The 20722-nt window shown below is 48.7% G+C and overlaps 1 protein-coding gene across 1 annotated transcript in view; it reads left to right on the forward strand.

Moving 5' to 3' along the window:
* Positions 1–20722, forward strand: part of ASPG (asparaginase) — a 431236-nt gene that overhangs the window by 88312 nt on the left and 322202 nt on the right. Inside the window, exons 2-3 of the mRNA XM_069638193.1 lie at positions 5426–5555; positions 14088–14199. Of these exons, the coding sequence (XP_069494294.1) occupies positions 5426–5555; positions 14088–14199 (242 nt within the window). The remainder of the gene's footprint in view (positions 1–5425; positions 5556–14087; positions 14200–20722) is intronic.

A 20722-nucleotide genomic window follows, 5' to 3' on the forward strand; every position in this document is an offset into this window, starting at 1 on the left:
GTTCTGATGCACCTATAGTAATACGTCTGTTACTTGTAATTCCACAAAGATGAGGAAAGAAAGGTAGCAATGATAAGACTATTCACTTTGAAAACTTCTCAGTCACAGGACTCACTTGTGGTCAAATCTGAGTTGTATTTTCCACCTATAAACCTATCCTTTAAGAACATGTTGCACAACATTTTAGCCACTAGCCCTTCCTAATGATGTATTGCATTGGATAGTACAGCCTCCTTACAGCGGCAGGTTAAAATTCTCCCTCCTTTTTTCAATTTCTTCAGTCCAATGTCAGGTCAGACCCCTTTGAGATCTCACTCTGGGCACCACAACGTTTTGATTACCTGCTGGCCAAGACAATGGGGGTCATTCCGAGCATGGAGGTAAGGTCTAAACCATGCCGGTAATGATTTACCGGCATGGTTTTCCGCTCCATGCCATTCCGACCCCTCAGACCGTAAATTACGGCACCGTAAACTACAATGCCGTAATTTACGGTCTTGGGTCGCGCGCGCGCCCAATTAACGGCATGGCGTAAACCGGAGCTGATTCCAAGTAAGGAGCACATGTAAATTACGGCCTCCTCAAGGCCGTAAAGTACCTTACCGGCATGGAGTACATACAGGCATCTTAGAGAAGGAGTAAAGAACCCTGAGCAGTGGGACCCAGAGCCACAGGTGCACAAATGCAACACAGACGGAGGCCAGGAGTCTGCCACAGCAGAAAAGGAACACACCCACACACTACCCCTTTCCCACACCAAGATGACACCAATCGAACAAGCAAGGCCACAACCACACAAACCCCTGCAACAACAACACGCCCCCCACTGAGGAGACACAGGGAATAGAAGGAGGGGGGAGCCAGGCCCTGCATGCAGCACCAGTGCAGCCTCTGTTACCACCCCAGCAGCCCCCATGCACACGCAGCATGTCCAGCCGCTCTAGGAGAAGTCCTACCAGATAGACACCCCTGACCACCTAGACCGTGACACCGTCACCACCATATTGCGCCACAGACACAAGAAAAGCGAGCACCATACAAATGTACAGTGCCAACCCGGCACAAGTGATGGTGTTGCCTGTGCCCCACACCCATACCAAAGGCACCAACCAGCACACGGTGGCATGTCACAACCGTCCATTATGCGGCCACATATACAAGTGCCGTTACACCTCCCCAAGCACACAAGGGTCCACCAATCCCCAACATGGACGACCCATGAGATACACAACAGTAAAGCTGGACCTAATGCAAATGGAGGCATGCCAAATGACAATGGTGCCCCTGACAGCACCCACAGGTCGTATGTGGACCAGCTTGGCATGCACGTTGCGGACAGCAACTGCAAACAATACCACTCCCCCTATGTGCAGATGGAATGCAACGCTACCAAGAACCGCACACATGGGTGGGCCCGACACCAAACAACTACACAGTACTCAAATGGCCAGCTGATCACCACGCCACCGCGCCACATGGCCCAATGGCAGGATGACCTGTCTGGCTGGCTGTTGAGTCGTCTGTGTCATGCAAGTGCCCTGGTGCCACGGGGTGGGTGCCTGCATGAACCAACTGCATTGAAACGATGAAGCCACTGTACGGAGTTCACCCCAAAAACAAACCTGCCACAGAACCAGTGCAACGGCACATGTGAACAGATTCCCACTTTGCCAGAATAAGGCACCCACATCACACTACATTTCCACCAACTGACAAAGGGCTAAGCACACTACACCAGCACCACTCATTGGCGGACACCGCAACCGCATATCGGAGGACACACTGCACATGCACAATGTGGCATCCCCCAGCCTTGCACCACATTGGAGACCCATCCCTGGGAGTGGAATTCACGGAGGGCAGCAGGGGTACGAAAACACGTCACCGGCATGGCACCCCCATAGGAGTGTTGGGAATCACCATAGAATGGATCAGAGCAGGATGAATACCATGCTCCACAGACTACAGCCATCACACCCAAATAAGAATGAACACAGCACCACAATGATCCGACATCAGGACACCAGCATGCAACAAAGGAACATGTACCTCAAGATGTCCACACCATCGTTCGCGGACCATCATGTATACACAACACCCCACTGCATTACATTGCATCGGACACATATTTGTGTCCCTGATCGTGCCCAATACATCCATGGACATGTCCAGATGGCCATCATTGGAACCCTGCCATGACAGCCAAGTACTGTTCTCCACCATGACAGTCCACACACCCACCTCATTTGGCGACACATGCAGCTGTTGTTGGCTGTCCCTTAACAGCAAGCCACATGACCCCTGTCATGAACCCCCTGAACGGGCCCATGGGGCAAACAGACTATGGCCATACCCGTCCATGCGTATAGATGAAGCAGTCACCAGGCTTGCGTGATGCACATATGTGCCGGCGGACCAGGACTGGTGGCTGACCCCTCCAATGATATCTGGTGTCGAATGGGCCCATGCCATATGTGCAGATGGACAAAAAGTGCATCCCTACGTGAGCGGCTATCACCCCTGACATGGTACTGCTACAACCACAGGACGATGCAGTGAAGGCGGAGGGTGCAGTGCCAACAAAGGTCCATTGAGGCTGTGCACTTGAGGGCCATGTAATGCTCTGTACTTACAGTGGACAAGGTCTCCAGGACACAAGTTAGTAGAGGGTGTCATGACATGGACACACAGGGCAACGGACTCGTGCATACTTGTACACCATGCACTGGCAGTAGTCAATAAAGAAATGTGCAATGATCAATGTCCACAACGGTTGAACTTTGCGACACCAATTGTGTATTGTGATAATGAAAAAAAAAATAGTGCTTACATCAGCAACTGCCCATGCCCCCTCCCCCCCCAACTCCAGAACACACCATCACCCCCCTCCCTCCTCCCCCCAACTCCAGAACACACCATCACCCCCCTCCCCCTCCCCCCAACTCCAGAACACACACCACCCCCCTCCCCCCAACTCCAGAACACACCATTACCCCCCTCTCTCTCCCCCCGACTCCAGAACACACCATCACCCCCCTCTCACCTCCCCCCAACTCCAGAGCAGTCGTCCCATGTAGGGTGTGGGGCCCACATGTGGCAGGAATGGCTAATGTCTCTTGCCCCCCTTGTCTGGGGGAGGCAAATCCCGGTGACGCAAGGAACGCCGAGTGCGTCTCTTGGGGCTGCATTGCGTGGCCTCACTTGTCGCGGACGTGTCCTCCTGCTGTGGCTCCGTATTGTGTTGCCCTGCCTCAAGGGCATTCGCTATGCGATTCAGGACATGGCATTGCCGGGTAGTGCTGTCCGTCAGGGAGTCGCACAATCTGGTGGTGCAGTCGGTGAGGGACTGCCGCATTTGGATTAGTTCCTCATGTAGTTCTGCCCTGGCCTGGCGATTGTCCTCAATATAGTTCTCAATGAGATCGCTCAACTGGCGCACCCGGTGCTGGTCATGAGGAGGGAGACCATCTGAGGATCCACTTGCACCAGCATGCTCTGCAGGGGGTGGTATGGGTGGACTTGGGGGAATGACATCATACCCCTGCGGGTCAAGTGCAAGACTGTGCACGGGTGATTGTGCATCCCCGGAGTCGCTGCATGACGCCAGGGTCACGAGGCATGGCTCCGGCATGTGCATGCTGTCTTGTTCGTCCTCCGACATGGGCCCCTGGATGGGTGGCGGGCTGGGCTCCCACTCATCCGGCGCGGTAGCAGCAGCCTCACCTGAGACGCTCGACTGTGCCGAGCTAGGGGTTTGCACAATTGCTGCCGCCGAGGCTGTGTGGGTTGCTGGTCTGCCAGCTTCAAGTGGCCTTTCCGTAGGCTGGGGGATGTTTTTCTTTCCTGCTGGCTTCGGCCTGACCATGCCAGTACTCGCAGAGGTGCTTGGGCGGCTTCCTTGGGGCTCTGTGCTGTCATGGTCTGTGCCTGTGCGGGTAGGAGAGAGGGACAACATTAGTGTATGTGCAATGTCCTATTTGCATACATGGTTGCATGGACATTTCGGTCATTTACGGTTTGTTCGGTTTGGAGGGTAGCTATAGCAGTGGTACATGTGCATGGTGATGACATATACACATGTTTGGGAGTGATTCTTTGTGCCCTGGTCATGTACATTTTGGCCGGTACCATGCCTACCACGCTGGACAGTGTGCATGATGGGCTGTGCAAGTCAATGCACTATGGTTGATGTGCGTTATGTACTCGCACTTGGGCCAGCATTAGGCGGCACTTGCCTTAGCATTTGTTGGATGGGGGGATGCATTGGATGGGGGGAGGGCAACAGGAGAGGGTGCCTTCCATGGCCCCTGGGTCAGTTTACATCATGCAACGGACATTGCCAGTGTACACTGTCGACACTAACCTCCTTCTGCAGAAGTAGTTCCCCAGCACTCCGTGGTCCCAACGCCCTCAATCAATTCAGTGCCAATGAGCTCCGCACAACGGCTCGAGTTGTACTGGGGTACTTGGCCCACCTCCCGTCTGCAGGGCCTGGCTGCGGTTGCTGGAGAGGAGGCCCCGCACCCGCAGGTCGTCCCACCGCTTGCGGCAGTCCCTGGGGGTACGGGGGGTGTTGCCAACAGTGTTCACCCTCTGTGCCAGTTCCGCCCAGATGGCCTTCTTGCGGAGGGTCGATTCCTTGCGCATGTCGCTACTGAAGACTACATCGGCATGCTCTGCCAGGTAGTCCACCATGGCCTGGAGTTCATCGGGGCAGAATCTCTGCTTGCGGATGCGATTCCCCCGCCCTTTTTGGTGCTTTCGGCATGTCCTGCGGTGCCTGGTCCGGTTCCCAACTTTAGTTTCCTCACAGGGCTGCTGGCTGCTGAGGATGGCAATGGATTGTGTTTTTAAAGATGGCCGAAGCTCTCCTTCCCGTTCCTGTGCGATGTCGTAATTTCCAGTTCCTTTTTTTTCAGTGACCCTAATTTACGGTCAACCTAAATTACGGTCACCGTTATGCACTGGCGCTAATGCTTACAGGGCGATGTTGTACTTTACGTGTCGCTGCATGCCAGTAGGGCTTTTTCGGGGGGTTTTGCGGCAGGCCGCGCGGTCCTTTTCCGGCATGGCGGAAAGCGCATGTCCGTGAGCTCGGAATGGGCCGTAATTTTCGGCCTACAACCAGCACGGTGTCGTACTTTACGCCATACCGGAAAATACCGATACTTACCGGCATGACTCGGAATGAGGGCCAATGCTTTTTCTTCTCTCTCCCACTTTTTAGAAGAAACGCACCAAAATGTTGCATTGCATGTCGTCGTCTTGAATTTTATTACTTTGCTACTTAAAAAAAAAAAAGAAAAGTTCCTTAGTAAAAATGTAGACCCATCCTAATTAAATGTAAACATTTGTTGGCGCTCATTGGATGTTTGTTAGGCAATGGCTAATTAACATTTATTCCCTCCCCACTTCTAATCCACAGTGCTTATACCACAGGCAAATGCATTTGCATCTGCTCTGAAAAAGCTGCCAATTCTTCACGATGAAGTTTATGCCCAGCAAACCAAACTGTACGATTGTTTCGAGTCTGCAGACAATATCTTAGTGCTTCCGTAAGTACATGCGTCTTGTTTCTTTAAACTCAAAAGTAAACCTTCTACTCCTGAAGTATCTGCCAGATAAAAAATGTATGTTGTTCCTCTAATATCAACTAAATGTATGGTGATTGGAGGCCTGGGATACTGATTGTAGAGTTGAAAACTGACAATCTTGTATGTTTTTTAGACTGACCTATGCCTCTAGAGCACTGTACTGCTACAGCGAGAAGTTTTTCTATTAATCTATGAAAGCAAAAGAGGGGCTAAATAAGTGCATTTAAACCTTAAAGTTCAAAATGTGATGGATGGAAAATGTTTAACACATCCCAACCAATTCTCCTACACTGCTTCCATTCCACCGTTATTAACTGTGCTTGTGCCATTATAGAAGGTGACCAACCATATGCAACTCCATCTTGGTCCTGCCCCCAGCATATGGGGTCCTGCATTCTGCTTTGTAATTCTGAGTCCAAAGGGAGCGATTGATTTTGTTGGCTATGTTCCTCTTTTAAAGGAATCAAGTTTGCAATTTTGATAGAAATTTGTTTTTGCCATGGTTGGAAAATATGTTTCACTGGATGTAGAATTTGTCACTGGTTGGCACTCTTACTCTCCTTCCGTCTGTAGCAGTATAAATGGTTGTAATTAGCCATCAATGATCCAAATGTCAAACATACTTTTAGTTTTCTGATGTCCGTTCTCAGCTCTTGGGTCGTATACCATTGTTGGTTGGAGCCAAAACCTTCTGTGGCTTTCTTTTAATGAGACCAAGCATCCACCAGTTCACGTTGCACAGATAATCTGACTGAGAAAACGTAATCACGTGGAAACTAAGAGCATCTTGCAGATTTTTGTAGGTATTTGGAAGTGTAGGTATCTGCCCACCACCACAGTCCTACTTGTTTAATGTAAGAGGAGACATTGTGAATGGCGCCCATTAAGAATCAAAATGCAGGAACAGAAAGTATTGAAGAGAATTTGACATTGCACAACATTCCTATAAACTGGAATCTGCTGTTCTATACTCAGAAAGCTTCTGTGAAACGATAGTCTTGACGACCAGCGCATACACATACTGAGAGAAACACTAGCATGAAGGAGCTGAGCCAGGTCGAAGCAATCTGTTGTCCTGCTGGGTTTGAGTATTCCAGAAGGTATGGTCTGTGTCTCGATTGCCCGTCAACCAGACAAGATGGGGATTAAAACCTGAGAAGTTCCATGCATATTGCATTATCTAAAGTGTGGTTTCTCTGTGGCTCCCAGCAAAACCTTTCAGTGGTAATGAATTCCTCTTTTGACACTAGGTGTCTGTGTAAGGAAGAGGTGCTTGATCATTCCAAAAGTTGATTGTCTCTATAGCCTCTTGTGGTGAACCAGGAGGACTTGGGCCAGTGACTGACATGTTTCAAGGCTTTTTATTAAAAGTAAGTGAAAACTCCTAGCTTGCCCTATCTGTGTGAGGGAAATTGCCTACCTAAAACCCAAGACTAATGTGCTCGTGAAAAGAAAACAGTCCATAGTCCAAAATACTTTCCAACTAATCTGGCCCTACTACTTCGGAAAACTTAACTAAAAAAAGAGGCTGGAGCAATGGCCTCTATGCTAGGCTTCTGCCTGGCCCAATCACTTGGATGGCTTGTCTTTGGATTCAAGTTTGTCAATATAATAAAACAGTTCATAACTTTCCTGTAGACTTTGCTAGTGAAAAGAAAGTATCCTCCGTAAAACCTCTCCCCGTTCACTTTTGACACAGTTCTCTTTATAATAGTTATGTCGCTCTTGGAATCCCCGAAGTCCTATGACCCTCTGGCAGACTTGCTTGGTTCCCAATCAACGTAATTCACATAGGGCGCTTGCCGTTTGGGTTTCTCAGAGTCCCGTAACCTTGTCAGCTCTCCCAGCTTGGGTGCAAAGTGTTTGTATCTCTATTGTTCTGATTCACAGGGGCGATGGCCCGGTCGGGTTTCTCGGGTTCCTATTCCCTCGTCTGCTTTCCTAGCCTTGATTCAAGAGTGATTTGTGGGTGAGCATTTGGTAAGAGAGGAGGGCCTTTCCTCATAGGAGCATGTAATGGAGCGGTTCTTGTCAAGTGGGCATTATGTCTCGATGATCCTTAAAGATCTTGTGATCAAGTGATCTGGTATTCAACAAAGAGAGCATGAAAGAATCTTTCTACCCTAACGATAACCACATGACCACAGCCACACGAATAAGGCAACAGACCACCTCCATGGAGACCATCGGAGGGAGCTGCTGATGTCTATAAAATACTGTGGAACAGATGCCTGCATGAAGACCATGGAGACTTGGCGAGCTGGCCAAGCACCACAAGGTCCACCCATTTCTTCCTTGGAGGGGCTCATCGGCTAGGACAGGAACAGATGGTCCACCAGAACTTGAGACATTGGTACCATGTCAGGAAGCTGAGAGTGAGGCAATGGTGGGACTCCATAAACTGGCGATCCAGCAGAGCCCTGGCAAGATATCCTGATGTGGAAACCATCCAGGAGACGAAAACCAGGCATGCGGACGAACATAGTGAGTGTGTCTGAGTAACAAGCATCTTTTAAGTCGGTGCTTTCTGAAAGTATCGTAAGCGGCTGTGTGAGAAAGTGGCCCGCTGGACCCGTTCCTTGACACATCTCTAAGTGCTTTCTTCTAACCTCTTACCAGAAGTGAGCCTTGCTGGTGTGCTGCCGGTTGTATGAAGGGTTGAACTGAGCGCGATAACCCGGTATTGGTTCTTCAAGAAGTCTCGTGCTGTGCCGTGCTGCCTGAGCCCATGGGGCTGGAGTTCAATTCAGACCTGAATTTGCCATGCAAGCCTGTGAGCCTCGTTAGCGGATTGGCCCCCTTGTACGGGTGGTGGGTAAGCAGCAAACTGAGCAAGCCATGGCATGAATTTAGTATCAAACACTCCCAATTTCCAGCTTCAATCATGTTCTGTGGTGAGAGCGCTGTGTGAGAAACCTGAAGGGTCTCACCTGCTAGTCCCTGAGGATCTGTCATCCAGATGGCCAGGACACAGCCATCGGTTTTCGATCCAGTTCCTGTGGGTGAACCAGTGTGGAAGGATCACCTGGATGAGGGGTCCTCTGGGAGTGGAAGTGGGGACACCAGCGGGTGAGATGCAGTATCCCCTTCCCTATAACACCTTTTCCCCATCCTACCAGGTAGGATACCTAGGAATTCAACCCCCACCGCCTTTCTACGAAACAAACACTTTCTTACAGACAGTTCACAGTGAGCAACAACGGACTAACACCAGAGCCGTATACCTTACATGTCCCAACACAATGGACAGGCAAGGTCAAGCAATTGCAGATTATCACACACACCTGATTTCCATCACACTTCTCCACACACTTAAAAGGCGCAGCACGAAATCACACTATGAGCCTGGCAAACTACACGAAGAAATAGCAGTTCCAAGATGGCCGTTTAATACAAGGAGAAAGACGGCAAGACCAGAGAGAGTCGCAAGGAGGGAAGTACCCGTGACCTCTAAAGACCGTTACTTTCGTGATCCTTGGAAAGTAAAAAATCGAAGACCAGAAACGAAGGCTGATCCAACCTGCAGTGTGTCAGAGGTACCCAGGGATCTCCTGCGTCGATAACAAAGGCAGGGAGGAGCGATTGCCGCTTTGGTACTGTCCTTTACTCCTACAATAAATCGGTGTTAGAGCCAGTGAGTCGGAGAGACTGATACCCAACACGCTTGTGTTTTGAACCAAGGATGCAAGCGGCAATATTGTACAAAGAGAACAGTGTGTGAGGCGTCTGCAAAGAGTGACGCGGCTATAAGTGGAAACCAAAAGGAGTAGTTGAACTTTATAATTGAAGTAAAGATACCATACACAGAGCGGTACGGCACTCAAAAAGTCTCTGTTAAGTATCCAACTGATGCTTTATGTTAAAAAGGGAGGATTGAGATCCAAGTGGTCATACAGCAGGTCAAGATAAACCCTGTGTACATTCGAAAGTCTTCGATCATTTAAAGTGCATCGACATTGGTCCGAGCCCGGCTGAGGGAGACTAATTGATGTGAAAAGGATCTGAGCCCGACTGAGGGGGATCCAGCGCTGAACCTTTGTTTGAAAGGGATCTGAGCCAGAATGAGGGGGATCCAGGGTGAGCACCCAAATTGAATACTGGAATAGGAAAATAACATTTTTATGTTGATGTTGTATGCCAGGCTCTCGGAGTCAAGAGACTGGTAAGAGGTAAAGAGACACTGTTAGGCAAGATTGTATGCATTACTGTTTGGGTGCACTACAACAACCCTGACCTCCTGGCAATAGAAACCCAACCTCTGGTATAAGTCTGTACTACACAGGTTGGAAGCGTGTTGAGCAGCCAGGCTTATCTCAAGAGGGGTCAATGTGTGCTGTAGGGGAGTTACACAGATTCACAGTGACAAGTATTCAAATAAACTCTTACACACAAGGTTTCCTGATTAAACAATTATTCATTTATTTAACAGTCCATTAGAGTAAGCCTTCTTCAAAAGGGGGCAATCTAATAGTAACACACAAATAGACTACAAATATTCTAAATCAGTAAGTACCCTTTTGGGGTGGCACACAGACTCTTCCTACACCCTCGGGTCACTTTGGTAGATTAATGTGCACAGTGTCCTAGTTACTACTGTTTGCATTTAGAATCAGACTTAAGAGTTGAAAGGTTATTAGAAAAGAACAAGAGATCACACAAATATTCCAAAGCAGGTAAGTACTTTTGGTAACCCCAATGCAAAGTTAGTTAACCCCTTCCTGGAAGGAAGACAAAACACAATGTCAGAGGGAAGAAGAGTCATTCAGGGAGCCAGACTAAGCAAAAATAAATTGGGCAAAAGCCTAGGTGAGCTGAAGCACTTCTTACAGGGGAGTCAAAATCTTGCACAATGTTTTAGAAGTCTCAGTAGAAAAGAAGAATTCAAACCAGGGCCACAAGCTGTTTAGGCTTTTGACGTAAAGAAGCTGTCAGCAACTCTACAGAGCAACCACAACAAGTCTCACCAGCAGAGAACAAGTGCAGTTACACAACAAGAGGTAGGTTCTCTTAGACTGTAGAGCACCTTTAGGTTGAAGAAAAGTCCAGCAGATGGCTTATGTTCCTGTGCATTTCTGCAGATCCTGGTGTTACTGGGCCTCAGTCGTGGGGACAAGAGGGAGGACTTCTGCACTGCAATGGGACAGTCACCGACCGCAACCGGCAATCTTCAAACAAGTGGCACTTCGGCGTTTCAGCTCCTTGCGTCTATTGCAAATAGCAACACAGCGGTTCCTGGCTGTGGAGATGGGCTTTCCTTGCATCTGGGGTCCAGCACTCTGTTGAGGTGGCTCAGGCTCGGTCAATCCTGCTTCCTCGGAGTACGGAGGATCTTCCTGGAGCACTTGGCCATCTCAAAAGCAACGCACATGATCTGGTGTTCCTCTCCCTGGCTATCCGGTTCCAGCAGCAACTGCAGTGGAATTTCAACCAGCTCTGAGAGGATGTCCAGGTGGCTTACTTTGGAGTTGATTGGTCTCAGCAACTCAAGGGGAGAAGTTGTCCTTGCAGGGCTTCTCTAGTCAAAACGAAATTGGAGTTTCAGCATAGAAGCAGGGCTTCACCGGGCAAACCGACGGTCCAGGAGTTGCAGCAGGCGTTCTCTTCAAGTTCTTCTTCGAATTCCTTCGTCCAGTGGTTTACTCTGCCTTCCAAGCCAAAAAGCTTCGCCTTTTATGCATTTTTTTCCCATACATTCCAGCCTAGCTTTCAGTCGCCCAGCAGGGTGGCTGTCCTTGCCGGACAGCCAGTCGGCCAATCACCTAAGAGTGCATTTATGTCTCCTAGGAGACTATGCACAGAGAGTTTCGGGCACCTCCCTCGCTTCCTGCCCCCGCCAGACACCCTGGAGCCAGAGTCGGCTTCACTCGTGATCACTCGTGAATCCTGCCAAAGGCAAAACTAACAAAGGGACCAAACCTGGTTTGGCACGCAGAGTAAATCTCAAGAATTATCTTTCCACAAAGAAATGGCAAAAAAAGACCAGGGCCATTTTGACAAAAATGGCACCCTTGGGTGCTTTACTGCAGCTGCGAACGCAGCCCGCGGTAAACGCACACCACCATAGTTAAAAGTAAACCACTGCCACCAGCCATTCACAGAGGGAAGCGTAACATAAAAAATGTTATATGAGAAGCTAGACAAAGGGGATACTAAGTATCCCCTCCAGCACCCTATTGTAAGATAGTGTGTGCTGGGTCTAGAAAGTTTACAATGTAAGTAAAGTCAATTTCAGTTTACTGCTCTTGGGAACAATAGTTTATCCAAGAGCAGGTAGTTAAACCTTGGGAAATCTAAAAAGACGTCCTTGTGTCTCCGCACTGAAGGTGCTGTGGGAAAACAATGTAAAAAGATGATGCCTATGGAGTTTGTCAGACTCCACAACCAAAGAAACAGAGTTCAAAATCACAATAAAATACATGAGAGAGTGGGGAGAAAAGGGTCTCACTCTCTCGAGGTAAAGAAAATCAAAGTCCTAGAGTCCAGCAAAAGAGCTGGGAGTCTCTCAGTTAGGGAGGAATTAGCACATTTCTGAGAATTCTCCCCAACAGACACAGAAGGTCTTCAACTGTGAAAATGGAACTGCATCCTCCTGCCACAGAAGCCAGAGCGTGTGCTTTGCTCGAGTGAACCGCCTTGTCCCGTGCTGAAAATATGGGTAAGGGAGGCAAACGGCCAGAACATCCCGATTTATCATTTTGTGAACACATCTTTCTTTTTCATGAACATCACTTGACATTATTTGTAAATTAATAGTAAGGATTTGCAATAGGTTTTTTAGTTTAGACCCTTTTTAATTTGACAAGACTCCACTAGGACTGCATTATTATTATTTGATGGTCGTAGCTTGCTCCCATCTGTAGATTTAGGTTTAGATGGACGTTTTTCTCACCATTGAACTGTGGCCACTTGTGTCCTTCCTTACAGCGGCGAGTGCAATTAGCATCCTGTACTTGTAGGGAGGGGCATTACCGCTTCTGGAAAGGCCCAGGGGCCTGCGTTAAGGCCCTTGCTTCGCTTGGGCCTGTAACTATGGTCCGGGGCATTACCTGAACTGGTAATACCATCCTGCTTGGGGCTTATTGCTTAATTACAATATAAATGAATACAATTGCATCGTGGAAGAGGTAACATACATCTGTGCAAGAGACATAACTAGTTGAAGAAAGTATGCAGAGCTCAGGATTCAGAATTGCAAATATCTCATAATTATGCAATATAGGATATTGGCTTGTGAACCAGGCTTCACTTGAGGTTTGGAATGCTGACATACAAGCTTCTGATAATGCTGAAACTCTGTACTACTAACACTTTCACATTACATGTAGGCAAATGATTTCATAACTTTTTTCAGCCCTTGCATAACTTTGATACTACTTTAATTGGGAATACATGCTGTAAACCTTTGAATTTCATACACTGTATCTCTAAGGAGTGGGAAGAATAGTAGGTTTGTTCGATACATTTAATAAAAAGAACCATTTAAGAAGGGGATTCGGACAAGAGTGGTGAGCGTAAACAACACTGGTGAAAAGACACGTTATGTAGAGTTAAAATATGTCAAGCTATGGTTGTTCCTGGTTTTGCAGTTTGTATAGTTCTCAATAATACAATGTTTTTGCATTTCTTTACAGTTGTGTTGATTATTATGTGTATTTTGTTCTAATAAATGTTACTAGCAACCGAAGAACAAAACCACCTACTCCTGTTTTGCTGTTGCATGCTATACTGCCTGCCGAGCGATGGCTGTGTATAATATCTAAGCTGGGCATTATTTGTGCCACATTGACCTTTTGTTCATTGAGATTGCTTCCTTGAGAGCAATTGACTTGAAGTCCCTCAAGTAATTGAGCACCCTGGAGAACTCGGTCCCATGGTTGGGCTTGACGATTGATAGGCTAGGCGTCATTGAGAGACAGGTAACTGGGCGACGAACGCGAGGTGAATGGTTATCATAAAAGCATTATTTACTGGGAATCCCTTGTGAGGTGACGCACCCAACAATCCTTTGTGAGGAGAATTTAAAATATGATAAATTCAAACCCATTGGGCCTCATTAGGACCCTGGCGGAGAGGGTTTTACGCCAGCGTAGTGCATGGCGTACCTCTCCGCCATACTACGAGTTCCCGTAGCGCCATGGCGGCCTTTTCCGCCTGGTTTTACCAGGCGGAGAAAACCATGGCGCTACGGGACCTCGTTGTTAATTACGCCACCGTATTTTACGGTGGCGTAATTAACTCCTTCCCCACTCCCATTATACCCTATGGGGCAAAAATGGGAATGGGGAAGGGCAGAATGGGGATTGGGGATTTACCGCCCCGCCAAGGTCGGAATGGGGCGGTAAATCCGCCAACCCCCATGGCGCTATCGGCGGCTTTCCGCCATGCTTCGCGGTGCATTTAGCACCGCGAAATCCGCCTGGGTCCTAATGAGGCCCATTGTCCCTTAAACTGCTCAGTTTGCCACTAATTTCATATTTCTTTTCTCGTGTGCAGGGCCTCAAAGGAGAAGAAACGAGTTGTGTACACCATCCTGGAGTACTGCCCACTGCTTGATTCTTCCAACATGACCACTGATGACTGGGCTAAAATTGCCAAGGATATTGAGGTACATCTCAATTTAGTCTATTAAATCCCTTCACAAAAGGGAGTGTTTATGTTCACGTTGAAATGATTCAAAAATATTTGACTATAGATTTAATGGCTCTGTATAGGCTAGATAATATAGAACGCATGACATTCAGGGGGACTTGTGATGAGAGACGACTAGACACACTCTAAGCTGTGTGTGTCCCGGTCAAGGTGGTGCATCATGTACCAAGCATCATTCTTCTGAACTGTTTGGCTTTTTACATTAGTTCTAGAAGTTCCCACGCCTGGAGCAGTGCCTGCACTAGCTAGCGCTATGGCTTACAAAGCCTGCATAATGCCAGCAACATTTTGGAAATACACTTTAAAATGCAAAAGTGCCATCTAAGCAGTGATGTAGCACAGGAGCCTGAGGAGCTTGCAGAAAGTGTTCCTCTCCTCTCTGCTTTCCTCTTTTCACTATAAATCCACTGAAGAAACGCTGACCAATATTGGCTAATACTTAGTTTACGTGCTGGCACAGTTATGCAGTTAACTCCTCTGTGATGCCCTGTTCACTGGTGCTCCCATCCTCCATCATCAAAGAATGATGGGCTTTCTTATTCTGCTGGGATTCATCCCTGCACGTTGCACATTGGCATTTGCACTATGCGCTGGTGCTCTGTTTCTCCAGATATTTTGAACTACAACTTCCATGGGTGTTCATCCCAAACATCAGCGGAGCTGCTGGTTGTCTTCCACTGCTCTAGAGCATCAGAGTTGTATTTGTGTCTTGTATGCTGCAACACTTGCACTGCTGAGATGTGTCCCTGAATCAGGCATGTAACTGCTGTTGTGACCTGACACTTAAAAGGCAAAATGCCTTTGGACTGAATCCAAGATTTGAACCTAAGATTTGAATTCACCCCTATCACCACGGATGAAACAATCAAAATCCTAAAGGGACTAAAACCTTTGAGATGCCAAGGGGATGCCTGTCCGACCACACTCATTAAAGACTGCATCGAAAATCTGGCCCCATTTATCACTACGCTGATAAATAACTCCTTCGCCACCAACAAAGTACCTAAAAATCTGAAAGAAGCTTGGGTACTCCCACTACTAAAGAAACCTACATTAGACCCGAATGTGCCGACAAACTATCGGCCCATCACAAGAGTACCCTATCTACTAAAAATCACAGACACAGTAGCCTACACACAAATACAGAACCACCTTGAAACCAACAACCTCCTTGGACTTTGCCAATCAGGCTTCCGCCCTGGGGGGGCGTGGCCTGGAGCTCATGGCGAGTAGAGGCTGAGTTGCCGAGCTCTGGCCGAGGCGCCGCATCTTGATCCTTTTCGCCTAATTTAAACCACATCTACGGTGACGAAAAGTAGTCACGGGGGCAGCGGAAGCGGTCCCCAACACGATTCAACAAGTTTGCTGGAAAATCGGACCTGCGGAACCTGTGGGATCCCACCCGAACTGACCCCCCCTACCTCCGACTGAATCCAAGATGGCGACCGGCCTGTGATTCCAGCGCCGTTCGCGACAGCGACGCCATCCGCAGCCGCTGCAGTGGGCACACGAGGTGGAAACAACGGGTGCGAGTCTCGGCCACGGAGAGTCCCGCGCTCCCGACCGGGCATGTACAGACACAGGGAGACAACCGGCACCGGGTGACTCGCACCGCACTGCGGGCTACTGTGGAGCACCATCCCCAGCGAAGAGGAGAAGCTCAGCCGGTTCGAGGGGATAGCGGAAGATCCAGCCCGGAGACGGAACCCATACGCAGCAGGAAGGAGAGACGCACATCTGAAGACGGCGGGGAAAGTGAAAAGAAGGCGACACACAGACCCAACGAGAACGGGGGAGCCCCTCCTCCTAACTAGCCCCAGAACCTGCTGGCCTCGGCGAGGTGGAGAAAAGAAACTAGAGTTGAGGAGAACTGCGGGTCAGGCATGCTGGCAGCTGGGCCGCCGAAACTATCCAATAAACTGGAGCACAGACACACACCACCCGCATAACAGCAAGCCCCCCCACCCCCAAGAACTGACCTGAAGGCCTGAGGCACCAGACCGAGTGGCCACAGAAGGGCACCGATCCAGCACCGGGGGAGCCCTACACACCACGAAGTGGCACTAGATAAAACCCCACAGCCACCCGGAATAACGAACCGCGGGTGATGGGAGCCACAAGACCAGCTCCTACCTTCAGCAACTCAAGTTTAGCGCACCTGCCCAGTCCTGCGACCCTCCTCCCAGGACGATACTGAGAACCAGAACAGCCTACCCCCGGAGCAGATTAGGCAACGCACTAACAAAACCCTCAACATGGCCGCCAGAAGCAAAGGGAAATCAGCCACTATGGACACATATGTCTCCACCCCTGAACCTGCGCAGACAAGAGAAGGGGAACCTCCTGACAATCAATCCCAAGTGCTGGAAGCTATTGCTTCATTACGAACATTTATAGACTCAAGAATCTACGAATTTAAGTCTGAAATCCAACTCATGCTCCAAGATGCCCGAAACTTAACTGAGAGAGTGACAAATGCTGAGACAACCATAAGGGAAACATCAGATGATACTGCAGAACTGAAAGCTAAGGTTGTGGACCTAGAGAAGGAAGTAGCTGCGCTTGAGGCAAGATCCGAAGAGGCCGAAGGACGGGCTAGACGGGGCAATGTCAGAATACTAGGGGTACCGGAAGGAAGCAAAGGCTCGAACCCAACGGCCTACATAGAGTCCCTGCTACAACAAGAGATAGGCGCTGAGAGATTAACGCAAGGATTTGCAGTGGAAAGGGCACACAGATTCCTACAGAAGAGACCCCCACCAGGCTCACATCCTCGCCCTATAATCACTAAAATACTTAACTTTCAGGACAGAGAAACCATCTTGAAGTATTCCAGAGAAGAAGGACCCATAGAACATGGTAACTCCAAAATAGCTTTTTACCCTGATTACACCCAGAAAGTACAGAGGTAGAGGAACTCATTTGTGCCAGTCAAAGCAAGGCTCAGACAATTAAATCTGAAATACATGCTGCTTTACCCATCAAGACTGAAAGTCATCTACAAAGGCTGTGTGATTTTCTTGGAGACCCCAGCAGCCCACCAATATGTGTTTGGAAGATAATAACCTGGCAGAAGGCAATGACGCCCACCCTATGGCAAACCCCGAAAAAGTATGCGAGAAATGGAGCCACTTATGAACCCACATTTTCAACGCAGACACAAGGCGAACAGAAACCTAGAAGGTAAACCACACAACAGTTAGCCACATGGATGCGGCCCTCGCTCGGCCTCCCGCCAGGCGCAAGGCACAACCCCCACGAACAGTCCAGGACAGGCCAGTTGCCTGACCGACCCCGCTCGTGTCCGATACCCGGATGGGTTCAGACGGCGCGAGAGCACCCGAGCACCACAAGAAAAATGTAGTTGCTGGGCGCACCAGTTCCAGTTACATTAATTGTTTTATTAGTTACACAGTCTTCAAATCACTAAGAACGAAGAGGCACAGGGCAGGACAAACTCGAGAGTCGAGGGTGAGTGGACCATGGAACCCAAACGAGAGATCCCGTAACCTGGAACAGAGACCGCCCCAAAATCCCAGGGGAGATCGAAGAGAAAGACCCACTACACCAACTTAATGGCGTCACAACTCAAAGTGATGACATGGAATGTGAGTGGGATGGGCTCATATCTAAGAAGGAATCGGATCCAATCCTACCTCTGCAGAAAAAAGGTCTCGATTGCGATGCTCCAGGAGACCCACCTCACGGAAGAATCCATGTCCAAATTATCTGAAGGATGGAGTGGAATCGGAAGAGGGGCACCATACTCCGAATACGCAAGGGGAAAATTTACGTGGGTAAACCCAAATGTGCCATTTCAACTGCCGGGCCTTGAAGCCGACAAAGATGGAAGGTACCTAATAATGTGGGGCACCATTGAACACATGACTGCACTAAAATGGTACACCATAGAGAAGGAACTTTTATATGGGGAGGCGATTTTAATTGCATCAGAAATGGATCCATGGATAGGTCAGAGCCGCTCCATCAACAAAATAACGCCGCAACTGATGCACTAAACAGCACACTAGAACACCTCAATTTAGTGGACATCTGGAGGGAGCAGCACCCCACTGAGAGGAACTACTCCACTACTCTGCCCCAGACAAAATCCACACGAGAATAGACTACCTGTTCATAGACCGAGAACAAGTTCTGATGGCTGAATCCACAACATATCTAGGCAGATCCATCTCTGACCACTCACCACTAGTCATGCAATGGAAACTCAGGGGGCCTAGACCACCAATCCCGACGTGGAGAATGCTAACGGCAGCACTCTCTGACCACGAATTCAGAGAAGACCTCGGTACCAAACTGGAGGACTACATAGACATCACAGGCTCTGTGGCAAGTTGCGGCACACTATGGGAAGCTATGAAAGTAGTGACACGAGGTGAAAAAATATCAGGAGCGGGGGGTATCCGAAAGCAACTGAAGGCAGAACTAGAGGAACTAGAGGCGGAAATAGCACACCTGGAATCCAATTCCTACATCACACCAGAGATAGAGGTGGAGTTGAAAAGAATCCGAGAAGAATGGCAATCAGCCTGGAACAGATTAGCCAAATTTGACTTTGGAACATACACTGCCAGGACACACAAAGAAGCAGATAAGCCTGGCAGACTGTTGGCCTGGCTGTGTAAACGTGAACACCCAAGACATCTCCCAACAGAGATTACAGACAAAGGAGGGACAACTCACAAGACACAGCAAGACATCAACAATGCATTTCCGGACTTCTACTCCAAACTATACACACACGACAAACAAATACCCAGAGAGGAAATCAAGGCCACCCTAGAAGAGATAGGACTTCCAAAATTATCGGATGAGCAGAGGGAGTCACTAGAAGTTGAGATCACTACAGAGGACGTGACGGAAGCAATTAGATCGCTAGCCACATGCAAGGGCCCCGGGAGCGACGGCCTCCCGCCCGAATTCTACAAAGCATACGAAGCAACTCTCACCCCGATCCTACACGAGGTATATATTTAGGCATATGAAAAGGGGATCTTACCCAACTCCATTGAAGAAACGATAATAATCCCTATGCTTAAACCGAACAAACCCCACAACGACTGCAACTCGTATCGCCCACTAGCGATGTTAAATTACGATAGTAAGATCCTGACTACCATTATGGCCAAGAGACTGGCGAAGGTGGTGGGAACCCTGATCCACGAAGACCAAAACGGCTTTGTCCCGGGACGCAACACCACAGCCAACCTGAGGAAGCTCCAGCACATCATGGCAGAGACCTACTCAAGTGATGAAGATCTGGCAGTGCTCTCGCTCGATGCCATAAAGGCCTTTGATTCCATATTCTGGAAGTGGCTGATCGAGGTGCTGAGGGAGTTTGGCTTTGGTGAGGCTTTTCTGAGATGGGTCGGGGTGCTGTACAACTCGCCCGTAGCAAGAGTGAGAACCGGTGGAACGATGTCCAAATCCTGGGAGATACAGCGGGGCACCAGGCAGGGATGAACGCTATCACTGATGTTATACATCTTAAGCCTAGAGCCGATAGCCATTTATTTTAGGAAGCAGTTCTTCAATGCCGGCATCAGGCTGGGTAATGATCACTCCATAATATCACTGTATGCAGACGACGTACTCCTGTACCTGAAGGACCCTCAGCTCAATGCACAAGTCACATTGGACGTCCTCGACAACTACGCACGATACTCCGGGATTAAATTCAGCAGGCTAAAATCCTGTGCGTTTCCACTGGCCAGACTCAGGGGCTTGAAGGAATCCAATTTGCCAGATGTTGGGATAATATGGCGACTGGAGATGTTCCGATACCTAGGAGTCAACGTGAAACACACCCCGGAGCTCATACATGAACATAATACTGATGCAGTAATAAAAGGCTTCCGCAAATCCATGAAATTTTGGTCAAAACTACCACTTGCAATGATGGGCAGAGCTGCAATTGTCAAAATGATATTCCTTCCTCGATTCTTGTATTATTTTGTAAACATTTGCCATTATATCAGGCCACCCTTCTTTAAGAAGCTGGAAACACTAATCAGGGACTTCAGATGGGGACCTTCTAGACATAAACTATCTTTAACTACACTTACGCTGCCTTACAAAGAAGGTGGGATACAGCTCCCTGACCTTCAAATGTACTACTTAGCAGCACAGCTCAGCCACGTGACGAGTTGGATCTCAGTCAAATCGACCGCTGAATCAGGACTACTGCGACAAACACCCTCCAGGCTGTTCCCTAAAGAGACACTCTGGAACCCTCTGAAACTGACACAGGATGTCCCCATGATCGTAACACTAGGCAGGCAAATATGACCAGAACCTGCTTCATCCGGCAATTGAAACACCTCTATTCCCCCAACACCCCCATCCTGGCAGACACATGCAGGACCCAGACAGATCTCACAGTAGCCAGAAGCTGGGAAAGATCCGGAATCTATGCATGGGGAGACATGCTCAAAGAAGGCACATTCAGAGAATTCGAA

The sequence above is a fragment of the Ambystoma mexicanum genome, chromosome 14, assembly GCF_040938575.1.
Source record: "Ambystoma mexicanum isolate Mex_15411 chromosome 14, UKY_AmexF1_1, whole genome shotgun sequence".
Classification (NCBI taxonomy): domain Eukaryota; kingdom Metazoa; phylum Chordata; class Amphibia; order Caudata; family Ambystomatidae; genus Ambystoma; species Ambystoma mexicanum.